General features: G+C 39.4%; 1 protein-coding gene across 5 annotated transcripts in view; it reads right to left on the reverse strand.

Moving 5' to 3' along the window:
- GSAP (gamma-secretase activating protein) overlaps window positions 1–13164 on the reverse strand; it is an 87308-nt gene that overhangs the window by 33257 nt on the left and 40887 nt on the right. For all 5 annotated transcript variants that reach the window (XR_003002290.1, XR_003002291.1, XR_003002292.1 and 2 more), the window contains exons 14-19: window positions 12566–12643; window positions 8733–8825; window positions 8396–8613; window positions 6748–6817; window positions 6144–6226; window positions 3229–3282 (exon numbers count right to left, since the gene is read on the reverse strand). Coding sequence is in view for 2 of the 5 variants with exons in the window: in XM_024738109.1 (XP_024593877.1) it covers window positions 3229–3282; window positions 6144–6226; window positions 6748–6817; window positions 8396–8613; window positions 8733–8825; window positions 12566–12643 (596 nt within the window). In the remaining 3 variants the exon portion in view is untranslated. The remainder of the gene's footprint in view (window positions 1–3228; window positions 3283–6143; window positions 6227–6747; window positions 6818–8395; window positions 8614–8732; window positions 8826–12565; window positions 12644–13164) is intronic.

A 13164-nucleotide genomic window follows, 5' to 3' on the forward strand; every position in this document is an offset into this window, starting at 1 on the left:
TCTTTCCGCAATTGCTCAGGGCCATCTAGACCCCTGATGGACACTGCAGCAATGCCCTCACTTGGAGTGGCCATAACTGGGACGGGGCTTGAAGTCTTTCTCCTTCCCAGTCTCTAGGTCAGATAGTTAATAGTCGCTACACAAATGATTAAATTAAAGGCTTCCTTACTTTATAAAATGAAACTAAAGATGTCTGGCTTAACAATACTTTAATAAAAATACTCCATTTCTCCATTCTTGATATTCAAGTAAGCTATAGTTTCTACTTTTTTTTTTTAATCCTTACATGACTTCCCGTGGAAGAGATAAATTCATTCTTGGGAAGGCCATTCTTGATGACATTCCTTTTTAAGGTGAGGGCCTTGTTTTAACATACATTTCGTTTCATTTTTTAAAAATTCTTTTGGAAACCATTCTATAAAGGAAGGCTTTTGTCTTTCAGGTGGTAAACTGGTATAAACCAATTAAATTCGATGTTCATATGTTAAACATTTGTGAAGTGCTTCACTTCACACTAAACTTATTTGCAGAGAGAGCAGAAGGGAAGTGCTCATCTAGTTTCATTCTGCTCTTCCCTCTTCAGACTCCTTATCAGCACAGTCATCTTCCAAGCAGGATGGAAGCAAGTGTGGTCAGAGTAGTCTGGGGTCCCTTGGGCCTCGTGGAAAGTCCTACAGCAAGCATGCCTTCGAAAGGTAACTTGTGTTTCAGGTCAAGGGTGCTCAAAGCCAACTCCTACGGGGAAGCTGCAAGAACAGTCACATAATGGGCTGGGGAGGGAGGAAAAGTAGGTGGGATGTGCCACTGCAACCAGATCCATTGCAATATAATTAGGCTGGGAATTGCGGTAGAACTAGGTCAAAGGCAGCTGCTTATTCTGAGAGGTATTATGCAAGCAGAGATGGGGAAACAAATGAGAGCTATCAGGACCAGGTGTCCTGTGAACTGGAAGGGATGATTAGTGATGGCAGTGGGGGACTGGGGTGGAGCTGGCCACCAAACCCAGTGACGTCTTCTCCTGAGCCCAAGGCAAATCCCGGCAGCATTCCTCTGCCTTCCCTGATGGACTGTGTCTGCGTGGAGAGGACAGTGAAGAGATCTACAGCTCACACTTGTCCTACGTAACACTTCTTAACTAACACATGAATGTATGTGGAGTCTCGGAAGAGTTTCCAAGCATGTTTGGGAACAGTTCATGGGAAACAACCCTCTGCAGAGCCAAATGCTAAAGATAATTAGGGGAGAAGAGAAAAACGTGAGGAGAAGGCAAAGTGAATATCAAGAAGGAAGAAAAATGAACTTCATAAAAACATAATTTTACACACACACACACAAATAGAAAAGAAAAAAGAAAAAAATCAGAGAGTGCAAAAATAAGCTATTTTGTTTCCAAGCAAAGGCAAATTGTATTCTTAAAATAAGGCAAGTGGTAAAAAGTTTGAGAACCTTCCCATCACTCTTTTATACTTACTTAATTTTTTAAATGAAAATACACAATAATGTAAGGTTATAGTAAAACCGATAAACTCATAAATCCCTTGTAACAGTGTAAATGAGCACAACATTTTTTGAATATCAATTTGGCAATAAGAATCAAAAGCTATAAAAATTGTCATAGCCTTTCACCCAACAATACTACTGGGCATTTAACCTTAAGGGAATAAATCACATACACACAAAAAAACTACATGAAAGTATTCACTGCCACATTATTTTTAATAGCAAAAAAAAAAAATGTTTTTTAATGGGGGCTAGAGACAAACTAAATGTCTCAAAACAGAAGAATGATTAAGTAAACTAAGACACAGAAACACAGTGGAAACCTATGGAGTCATTAGAAACCATAATTATGAAAATTATGAAGTTTAGGTACCAACATGAAAATGTATATGATATATTATAATACATAATCTTTATTAAATATCACTAGATGGCCATTACTACTAGGTAAAACATGCAAACCTATGACAAAGACCAAGAGGAAATGGGGCAAAGAGACAATATGTTAGGAACTGTAGAATTGTGAGTGACATTGCTTTCTTTTTAAAATTTCCTTCACTGGTTTATTGTGTGTCCATTAAACACAGTATGGATTTTCTGGACTAGTGGTAAAAGCAGAAACAATAAAATGAAAGGATGGAGGCTCTTAATAAGAATCTTTTAAGCTATTAATCAAACCTTTCTTTTCCCTCGTCTTCCTGCTTTTATAGACCTTCACAGTTGTCTCACTCTGCTGCCTAGATACATCTCTTGTCCATCTCCCTTTACCATTCTTAGGACCAAAACCCAGAACCACTAAACCTGCCCCAGTCAGCCCTCGTTCACCCCCAGGGCATCACCGTGACCTCAAACGCCCAAGGCTTTCCCTCAGCTGCCTGAGCCTGCCCTGCCCTTTGTGGGTCCAAAAGAATCAAATGTAAATAGTAAAAGGCAGCAGCATACTGGGCTGCCTGCTGCCAAAAGCTGAGATTTCCCAGCACACACCAAGCTATAATTAACAGGAGGCAATGCCAAAAACAACAAAGGAGCTTCAAGAAAACTATGCTAAAATACTCCTTGGTTTTAACTACATACACATTCTTCTCTGCTCACCCACCCCACCCTCCCTATTGTACCAGAAACTCCTCTGAAACCACCAGACTGTAGAGAGACACTAACGCTGCTGCTTGGAGGGCAGGAAGAAGGTGTGTGCTGAGACCACAGGGACAGCCGGAGCAGGTCACTCTTGAGAAACAGAAACACTGTTCTCAGAACGAGAAGGAAATTAGTTAATCCCAGCCCAGGTTACTTAATGGTTTTAAGATTCTGTGTGTCTGTGTGTGTGTGTCTGTGTGTGTGTGTGTGTGAGGGGGTGACAATGCAAGTGAAGTAAAAAAAAACAGCTCCTAGGTCTGCTCAAGAAAATTTACAAGAACTCCTCCAGCATGGATTGGTTTGAGGCACGGTGGAAAGTATGACTTCTATACACTTCACATCGAGCCTGTAGTTCTCTGTCTTCAGAAAACCTCCCTCTTCAAAGAGCATTCCTAAGCATTGCCCTGATATCGTCGTTGGTGACTACCATTTAGGAAGGACTGCCTAGACAACTAGCCTTACCCCTTGCAGCATCCTCCCCTGACAGTTTACAATCCCTTTTGGAACCACTGCGACACTGGGGGCAGGCGACCGTGAGGCCAGCGAGGAAGCCACGCAGGTCTGGGCTTTTTGTCTCTCACTGTAAGCACTTACCTTCATAAGAGGCAACGGAATCTCTTCTGTCACAAGGGTTATTCCAGGAATTTCCTGTGGTGGGGGAAAAACATACACACAACTGCTAAACCTATCAACTACCCCCAGCCCGAGCCTTCAGGAAGTGACTTCCGTGCAGACAGAAGCTGAGGGCAGCTCCCAGTTTGCTAACCTCTACTTTAAATAAAACTTGGGGTTTATAAATACCAGTGAACACCGCCTATCTCTTGCCTCGGGAAGGGAAATATTCTGTAAAGTTATTATTATAATAGTTGACAGTGTCACTAAAGGAAAGGATAAACTATTATGAAGAAATACAGAGTAAATAATGTATTATTTACACATTTCCATTTAAGAACAAAGGAGGCAAATTATATTTGCACCATCAAGTATAATAATAAGGTGGACACTCCTTTTTTTTTTTACTCCTTCCTCCCTCTCTTTCTCTTTCACTTAAATGTATTATAGTTGGTCCCTGCCTCACTAATGGGATTCTTTTTTGACCTCAGTGGAAAACTGTTCTGCACCTCATCCTCTACCGTGATTTCGGAAATAAGAGATCCCCATAAAGTGTTTACCTAGCAAGATCACCATGGCAAATGTGCAAGACGCAATTCATATCAGGAAGTCCAAATTATAACATTCTGCTAACTAGTGAGCATTAAAACAGAAATTTAAATAAAAAGATAAACTGACAAAATTGCCACTTATTTTAAAAAGTGTGTTTCCATGTTAATTATGTATATTAACCTGTCAACTAGTCAATTCCTCTTTCATTTCCTAAACACTAAGTAGATGATATATAAGAAAATACAAATAAAACCTGGTATTTGTTTACAACTTAAATGTCCTGGATTTTAGTGACATACAATATTTCTGAGAAAAATGGCATCACAGGGATGGAGAAATAAACTTCCCGAACATTCAAGCAACTGAGTCCTCCAATGGACAGGAGAAAGCCTGTAATAAAAATCTATGTATGCTTCACTTATCACTACTCAGCAACAGAAATTTCACTACAGCTCTAGGTTATAAATAGCATCTTCAAATAAGTATAACAAGGCTCACTGTCTGCAAAGCATAATTCAGGATTATCTATGTGTAGGACAATATTTTCTAGTATCTTAAAAAACCCAATTCAGTTATTTACAGAAATAATCTGTCTCCATACAGAAGTACGAAATTTATTTATTAAGGGTATAGCATTAAGAGCATATGCAGATTAGAGAAAAGAAAATGATTTACATCATTGCTAAAGAAAATCATAGGCTCATAGAATTTCAGGATTAGGAGAGACCTTTAAGGTAACCTACTCCAACCGCCAGAAGTCTAAAGCAACATGATAAACCCCAAAATAAGCTCTGTACGCAGTGGTTAAAACTTTGGGTTTTTTCATATTGTACTTTTTGTAGGACATCCTGATGTCACTCTGTATGCCCACACATTTCCTCTGCCCCACAAAGGAGGAGAAATGCAAATGTGAAGAACTACCTGTCAGGATGACACTCACACAACATCCAACTAACACATGCACCATGTTTAAACACAACCCTGGGAACCAGAGGTCCAGACCCAGCCTCCCAGACACTGAACACAAGACAGCGACAGCCAGCATTGGGTGGTGAAGGGAGGAAGATGAAATGTACATTTCCTGCTTCTGGGGGAGGGGTAGGGATTAACCTGCGAACTTCCTGGCACATTACCACAGAGTGTGCATGTATATTGACAAGGGTTCTTCAAACAATGAGGGCCTGGAGAAGAAACAAGCTCAGATCTTTCCTTATAATTTTACAGAGAGGCATGAAAGTTTACGAACTCTAACAGTGAGAGACAAAGAAGAAAGGGCCTTTGGGAAAACACTACCATTGCGTATACCAAAAATTTAGAAATTTTTCTAACATGGGACTTCCCTGGCAGTCTAGTGGTTAGGACTCTGCGCTTCCACTGCAGGGGGCACGGGTTAGATCCCTGGTCGGGGAACTAGGATCCTGTGTGCCGCGCGGCGCAGCCACAGAAAACAAAAAAAAGGAAAAAAATTAATCAAACACATCTGATATGCCTTTTTAAAGGACTATATTTAGATAGTCTAAAAACAAAATGGGAAGTGTTACCATTTATCCTAGTACTTATTTTCCTGCGTCTGTGCTACCTGAATTAAATTTACTTTTCTAAGTGCTTTTTTGATACAAACCTCTGCCTTGAGACTAAGCACACAGCAGTTCTAACATCTAAATATGAAAGGAGGAGAGGCAGAACCTTTTTCAGGGGGAGCCTATACATGGTTTTCACTTCTGATCCAACAAAGCTCAGTTCACTGAACCACATTCAAGAGAAAATGAACAATGTTTTCTCCTGAAACATTTCTTCCCAACTAAAAGGAAGGGAGTCTGGACCAACAGGAAGAAAAGGTTGAATGGCATGGATTTGCTTAAGATTACTGACTTTACTGATCTTGACATTCTAAAGTTATCACAGATTTTCTTTCTAAGGCTGGGAAAAAAGCTCATGAAGGTGCTAATCTACTAAGTAAATAGAACAGCTCAGAATAACAGCAGTGGTCCAGCCGTTGCTCATTTATAAAACCCTAAGAAATATTTTCGTCTATTCTAGCTGCTTGAAAAAAATTAAAAACTAAAACCATTTGAAGATGATAGAGGCTTCATTCTGCTTGGTAGTAGGAAGAGTAACACGTATGCTGTGCCTTCTCCTTCAGTTCTGCTGTTTTATGTAAATAAAACTGGCCAACAGCAAGGACTCACTATTATTTTTCTGCCAGAAAACTCCAATTCAGATCCTTATGCATCAAAACAGAAAATGAAATCACAACCTTGGTTACTGTGACAGGAACGTCCTACAACTGACCCACAGCAGTGAATCAATTTTAATTACAGAAAGAATATAAAGTGTTAACTTACTGTATCCCAAGTGAGCAGTGAGGAGTATGGCAAGAGTTTATCCATGTTACTTGTCTCTGGATAGATGCTCCAATATGAAGAAGCTGAGTAAGTTTTGGTGGGGAAAAAAGACGTTTTAATATGAAGAATAAGGCAGTAGACGTTGTAATGCACCCAAACAAGCCAACCCACAAAAGTTTTCATTGCCTTATCCTTCATCTGCAAAAGGTTAATCATGGTTCTATCCGCTGATTAAAATGTTCAGGTTCTACTTTTTACACTGAGAATAATTTTTAAAAAATTATTTGGCACTTACATCTATCCAAATGACGTTATAACCACTTCACACAGAACCAGCCAACACAATGCTTAAAATAAATCACTAATAAGGTTATAGAATCAAGATCGTATCTTATATGTCATCAGTCTCTGAACAGCCACAGCTTCTTACAAAGCCACAAGAGAATGAAATTTAATTAGGTGCTGACTACAACAGAGTTTTAAAAAAAATGAAAAAACACTCCTAAACAGCATTTTGACAGATTGAGGCATTATCAAGTTACTGCTTTCCCTGAAGCAAAAGGGTCAAGGGTTCAACTTAATATGCACCATCAGCAACACCTACCAATTATAAATTCCTGAATGAGGTCAAATGAATGGCAGGCAGAGATGTTCTCAGAAATCCACTGAATAATCTTTAAAAAGTAAGAAGACAAATCTATTGGTATTTAAATCTGCACCCTGCCCCCACCACCAAAGAAGTACAAAATATATATGAATAGTTTAAAATGTTATATCTCTTTTAGAATTGCCTAAGAACACACTCACTTCTACACAATCTCTGAGATACATAACGTAAGGTTGTGTGGATAAAATATAAATGAGGTCCTTTTCATGCATCATTTTAATAAATGCCCTTGACTGGGATCCAAATAAGCCTTCTTGAATCCAGTGTTCGTTTTTGCTAGAGTAGGACATATTACAGCAAAGTCGCAGTGTGAAGAGCTATGGATACAGGAGAAAACCAAACTCAACCACTGAGCTTGGAGGCAGCAGACCTGTGTTTGAATTTCAGCTCAATTACACCATTTAATCATTGTGAGCATGGCTATGCTATCAAGGAAGGTATAATCCCTGTTATATCAACAGTTCTCTCAATCAACCTCTATAACCATCCTCACCTGCTGCAGGAACGAAACCCCTTGTTCCCGACCTTAGAATTGATGGTATGAGGCTTGCCTAGCCATAGGGCACTCTTGCATTTCTGATCCTGCCAATAATTGTTCTTATTTCCAAACCTACTCATCAAGCTAGTTGTGCTTATTTTCACAATTAGTTAAGTTAATAAAATATTACCATAGACAAGTGAAATATGGATACAAAAAGAATGCTGGCGGCTCAATAAAAGTTGATAGCTTGGGAAAGACTCCAAGGCATGTCTCTAAAACACTTATTAAAAAACTAGGTGTGAGACAACTATAAAAGAAAAACTTGCCTGATATACACAAACTATTTAAAGGAGGATTTTTAAACTATTGACCTCCTTAGGGAATAAAATGAAAAGAAAAAGAAAGTAACTGGAAGAGCCATACAGGTACAGATAAAGAAAGTCAAGACATTACTTAGTGGTTTTATGAAAGAAAAACGATTTTGAACTCCAATTAGCTGATACACAAAGAAAGGGCTGTAATCTACATCAAAAGATACAGGAATAAATGTACATTTATATATTTTAGGTTAAAAGAAAATATTTAGGCCATCTTTTTTCAATCGACCAACCACCCATTGGTCCCAATCAAGTCTAATGGGGGGTTTCTTCAACTTCACAGAATAGCTGTAATATTAAATGATAAGATGTATGAAAGTGCTTCATAAACTATAATGTGAAATATAAATGTGAGCTATCTCTATTTAAAATGTCATAAATAGATTTTATTTACCACCAGATTTTAGTCCTTTTCATGATATACACCAAATACAAACCAGGAGAAAAAGTAGATATTTGAGAAACTATTTACCGAGCACTTCCTTGTTAGCACTTCCTAACATTTACTCACAATATGGAAAAGAGAAGAGTGAAAAGAACAGACACACCCTCCCAGTCTGAGGTCTGTGTCCATAAAAAAGGAGCACAAACGAAGAATATGTTCAAGTCACGACGGAGACCGTAAACCTCAATTGTTACCAAATAAAAATAACTTCTGTTCATTTCAGCTACTAAATGTACACGTGTTGTCCATCTGCCACTTTTTAAACTTAAGCTATATTCCCACCTTGGCTTCCAGTCGCCGTGAGTCTCGGCCACATGAGAGCACACAGTGCAACAAGGCCAGCTTCTCGCAGTCCAGCCGGGTGTTCCACAGGAACTCCAATAAATATGACTGGTTGAGGAGCGCCCTATAGAGCTTTCCAGAACCCCAATCCAGGACCAGGGATCCTGACAGTGACTGTAAAGGACTATGAGGTAGCATATCAATCACTTCACTGTTTCCTGGCCAAAAAAAAAGTAGATCAGCAAATAAAAGAAGCCCCTCTGCCCCAAACATAAATATTAACGTTAAAACGAACCCAAACGTACCCTGTTCACGAGGGGGAAAACTACAGCCATACCTGTCAGAAACAGACTGTGGCAGATCAGGTCTGGATGTTGAATGTTAAGTAGATGAAAGAAATGACCAGGCAAGTAAACAGCTACATAATAGTCTGCGGGAGAGAAAGATTTAAGTCAGTTCCACGTGGCAAGAGCTGTATAGGTACAGATAAAGCCAACAACTTTACGGTATCCCTATTTTTCTTTGAACCTCTTAAAACACAAAGGTTTTGACCAATGTAATAAGAAGCTGTCTGATGTCAGTACGGTCCATCTTCCTAGCAATATCTCATTTTCTTCAGACATTTAGCCATGGTTATCTTAATTTATATCTGTAGTTTTGTTTCTAAGAGAACTGTGGCTTTATAGGAATCTAAATGAGCTCTGAGAGCAAGTTAGAATAAAAAATATCCAGCAACATGAATTATTCCTTAATCTGACAGGCTGGAAATAGCTTATCATGGGAATTTCCTGCATAATTTCTGCCATGTGGGGGAAGCTCTACAATTTAGTTTCCTATGTCTGCCCACTGCTCATCATCGTTGTCATCTTCTCTAAAGAAGCTTTAAATTGATACTCATCAAAACAGTCTCTGCAGGCATTCTGACACTTTGTGAAGTACTAATTTGTTTCCATGCATAGCAAGCTGCCTAGAATGCACATCTTCACAGTCCCTGCACTAGATATTTCTGTACAAAGAACATTTGTATACAGATTGAGGCAAGGTATAAAAAATAGGTTTCTGGAGAAGGGGGCAAGGTAGAAGTAGCCCTTGCCAATAATTTTTCTAGGATCTTAGAAAAACAAAGAAACTCATACAACAGTAGTGAATTTCATATAGATGAAACATTTAGATTATAAGTGAGCCAGCTAGACTCTTTTTCCCCTAAGAAGCAAAGAAATACATGCTAATAATGTACACAGAAGGCATTCTGTGGAAGGGAAAGGAAAGAGGATGTAAAACTAACCAGCTGACTTATAAGTGTCCTTTCAGTCACTGTGGATTCAGTGATGTTAAAGTAGTTAGCACAAGTGGTTGCAATAATGTTACCATTATGGTAATGCATAAGTAGAAAAACACAAATAACGATATAGTAGGGCACAGTGGAAAGGCATCAAATGACCTAGATTAACTCCTAGCCCTACAGCTTAGCCAGTTAATTAGGGTGGTACTATGTCCCTGGGAGAGGGGGCATTTGGAAATACATGAGGGTGTTCTGAGTTGTCACAATTTTTCAGATAGAAGGGAGATTCCTACTGCCATTTGATGAGCAAGTGGGCTCCAAGGAGGTTAAATCCCGCAATGTGCAGGACCCTCCCACCCAAAAGTTACTTTCTCACCAAAAATGTCAATAGTACCTGTGGTAGGCTGAATGATGGCTCCCAAAAGGTGTCCACATGGTAATCCCCAGAGCCTATGAATATGTCACCTTAAGTAATAAAAGGGACTTTGTAGATGTGATTAAGGATCTTGAGGTGGGGGGGAGGGATCCTGGATTATCCAGGTGGACCCAATGTAAGAGGGAGGAACAGGAAGCATGACTACAGGAGACCACATGATGATGCGAGAGACTGGAGTGATGTGGTCACAAGCCAAAACATGCTAGCCTCTATGTGCTGGAGGAGGCAAAGAATGAATTCTTCCCTGGAATCTCCAGAAGGAACCATTTCTGCCCCCACCTTGACACCTCAGGACTCACTCCTTGCAGAATTCTCACCTCCAGAACCATAAGACAATGTGTTATTTATCTAGGGGCTAAATGTGTGGTGATTTCTTATTGCAGCAATAAACGAATATAGTGCCCCTGATAAGAGACACTAGAAGAAGCTTGGGCACACATCACAGACTTTCTGAGACTCAGTTTCATTACCTGTAAAATGGGGATAACGTCACCAAGAAGAATTGTTGTAAGGATCAAGATAACAAGTAAAACACTTAGAATATAGTATTAATTTTTAAAATGATAGTTTTTTAATGTATAAACATATCTTTCTTATATACAGGTGTTTGGGGTTCATGGAAAACTTCCTCCAAAACTCTATTCTTTAATATTTCAATCAATTTAAGCCCCTTTTAAGAGGGTGACAATTCAGGGAAATTCCATGCAATAAATTGCAAAAAAGACATCACTCAAAAAGCAATACTGTTGTCATAAAAATTACCTCTAGAATAGTTCTAATCTTGGGTACAATTTTGTGCCTATATATTAAAATCTGTTTAAAGAAGGAAAGATGGCTTAATGTGAGATAGCCTATTTTTACAAAGCTCTAGTATTTTTGCCCTCTCCACGCTCTGAAGACCAGAGATTAAATCATGCCTGCCCTTTTCAAGAGTCAATCCCAGGGGTAAGAAGAGGAAGGATACCTTTGACCTCACAAAAGGCTAAGTTTTTTTAGTGGAGAGTTCCCCACATCACTCTCGAGATGGGATGCTGATAAAGGATTTCTGATAAGAATCAAGTCTCAGACCCAGGAAACCTTATATTTATCCTTCTTACCACAGGAAGCAGTAGAAGCAGGCCTCTCTAAAGCAACTTCCCACAGGTTCAGAGCTCATATTAAAAACTGGCACATACTGGCCCACTTAGCATGAGATATCTCTCCTCATCAATAGTACCATTCAAAATAAAAATCTTTTTTCTTTGCAACAGTGTGGATGGACCTAGAGAGTATTATGCTCAGTGAAATAAGTCAGACAGAGAAAGACAAATACGCTATGTTATCACTTACATGTGGAATCTAAAAAATAAAACAAATACGTTTAACAAAACAAAAGCAGACTTACAGATATAGAGAACAAACGAGTGGTTACCAGTGAAGAGAGGGAATGGGGGGGCAAGATAGGGGTAGGAGATTAAGAGGTACAAGCTACTATGTATAAGAATGTACAGCACAGGGAAATATAGCCATTGTCTTGTCATAACTTTAAATGGAGTATAATCTATAAAAATACTGAACCACTATTTGTAAACCTAAAATTAATATAATATTGGACATCAATTATACTTCGATTAAAAAAGACCCAAAAAAAATATTTTTATGGTCTTTATCACTTTGGTTCTCACTTTGCCCAGTTCCTTCACACAACACCTTCCTAAACCTTTGTCATGATAGTAGATGGGCTGGGAAACAGGGAAAGAAGAAAATCTTCAAGAATCCATCTGCTCTAAACCTGAAAGCTAAAGCTTTTCTTTTTAAAATATTGTGCCATATCCCATATGCAAGCAAACAACAGTTCTGTTTAGTCTTGTGCTAACCAGTTTGTGCCCCTCACCCCAACTGGCATGGAACAGCAGCTTTCAGTAGGGAGGTACAATAATCCCCTTCTTTATTTTCTTCATTATAGACTCACTATGTTTAAGCCAAATACTCAAGTTCCCTTTACCATACTTACTCAATGAAAAACAATCAAGCTGATCCATAAATAATTTATGGGACTCAGAAGCTTCTAGCAATTACCAACAGGGAACAGACAATTTCTCAAGGGCCTTTGTCTCTCTAGAATCAAGGGACAACATCACGTATTATTTCTCATAGGCTTTTAGGAAACCTCTCGCTCACCGTCATCATCTTTATACTAACAAATGGCATTTTAGGATTCCTACTAAAAACATAAGAAAGCCCACAGCCCAGGTTCCCTAAGAAAGGAGATGCATTGCCTCGCCCCCCTGCCAAAAGGCTGATTTTTTTCTGGGGGGGGGGTGCGTTCCAGAGGAAACCTTCCCTTATCTGGCTTCAAAAAGGTCAGTCATAGTCATCACAACCTGAGTCCCAAAGAGGCATGAGGAAAATGAGGCATAACATGTACCGGAAGAAGAGACAGAGCAGAGAGACGCCTGTGCCTCTCACTCACCAAGGCTGAGAAAAGTAATGCCCTTTGTCACACGTGAGTCAACATGCCCAAGAGTAGCAGTGAAGGTCTTGCCGTGCCCTGTGGAGAGAGAACATGAAGCCAGAGAAAGGATGTTAAGAAACAAAGAGCTGGAATTCCACCCAAGGCAGTGACTCCATGTCATACTCTCCACATTTAGTAACTGTGAAACTGACAAAGCAAGTGTCTTTGGAGCCCTAGAGCTCCTGGTTCCCTATCGTTCTCCAAAAATCAGCATTGAAGGTGGATCACCTGAGTGCAGTCACAAGCCAGTAGTTGTTCTGGGCTTATGTATAAACTTAGACCTTAAAAGGTGGGTTGTGCTGGGATAGAAGGACCTGAAGAAATCTACTTAAGGATCCAAGAGGTGGAGACAAGATGGCTCATTGGCCCTCGTGCCTCAAGGTTCACTGCCACACTCTTGCAGTCATTAAGGCCCTCAGAGACTTCTCTGAATCACTTAGGAATCTCACTGTGACTCAGAAAGGGTGTTAGACTATCTACTAAGGGCTTCACTCTTCTAACTCTTAATCATGGTTATTAGCTCTTAATAAAACTTTCAGAAAAGTTTTATTTTCTGG

This window comes from Neophocaena asiaeorientalis, unplaced genomic scaffold (genome assembly GCF_003031525.2).
Source record: "Neophocaena asiaeorientalis asiaeorientalis breed wild unplaced genomic scaffold, Neophocaena_asiaeorientalis_V1.1 scaffold170, whole genome shotgun sequence".
Taxonomy (NCBI): Eukaryota; Metazoa; Chordata; class Mammalia; order Artiodactyla; family Phocoenidae; genus Neophocaena; species Neophocaena asiaeorientalis.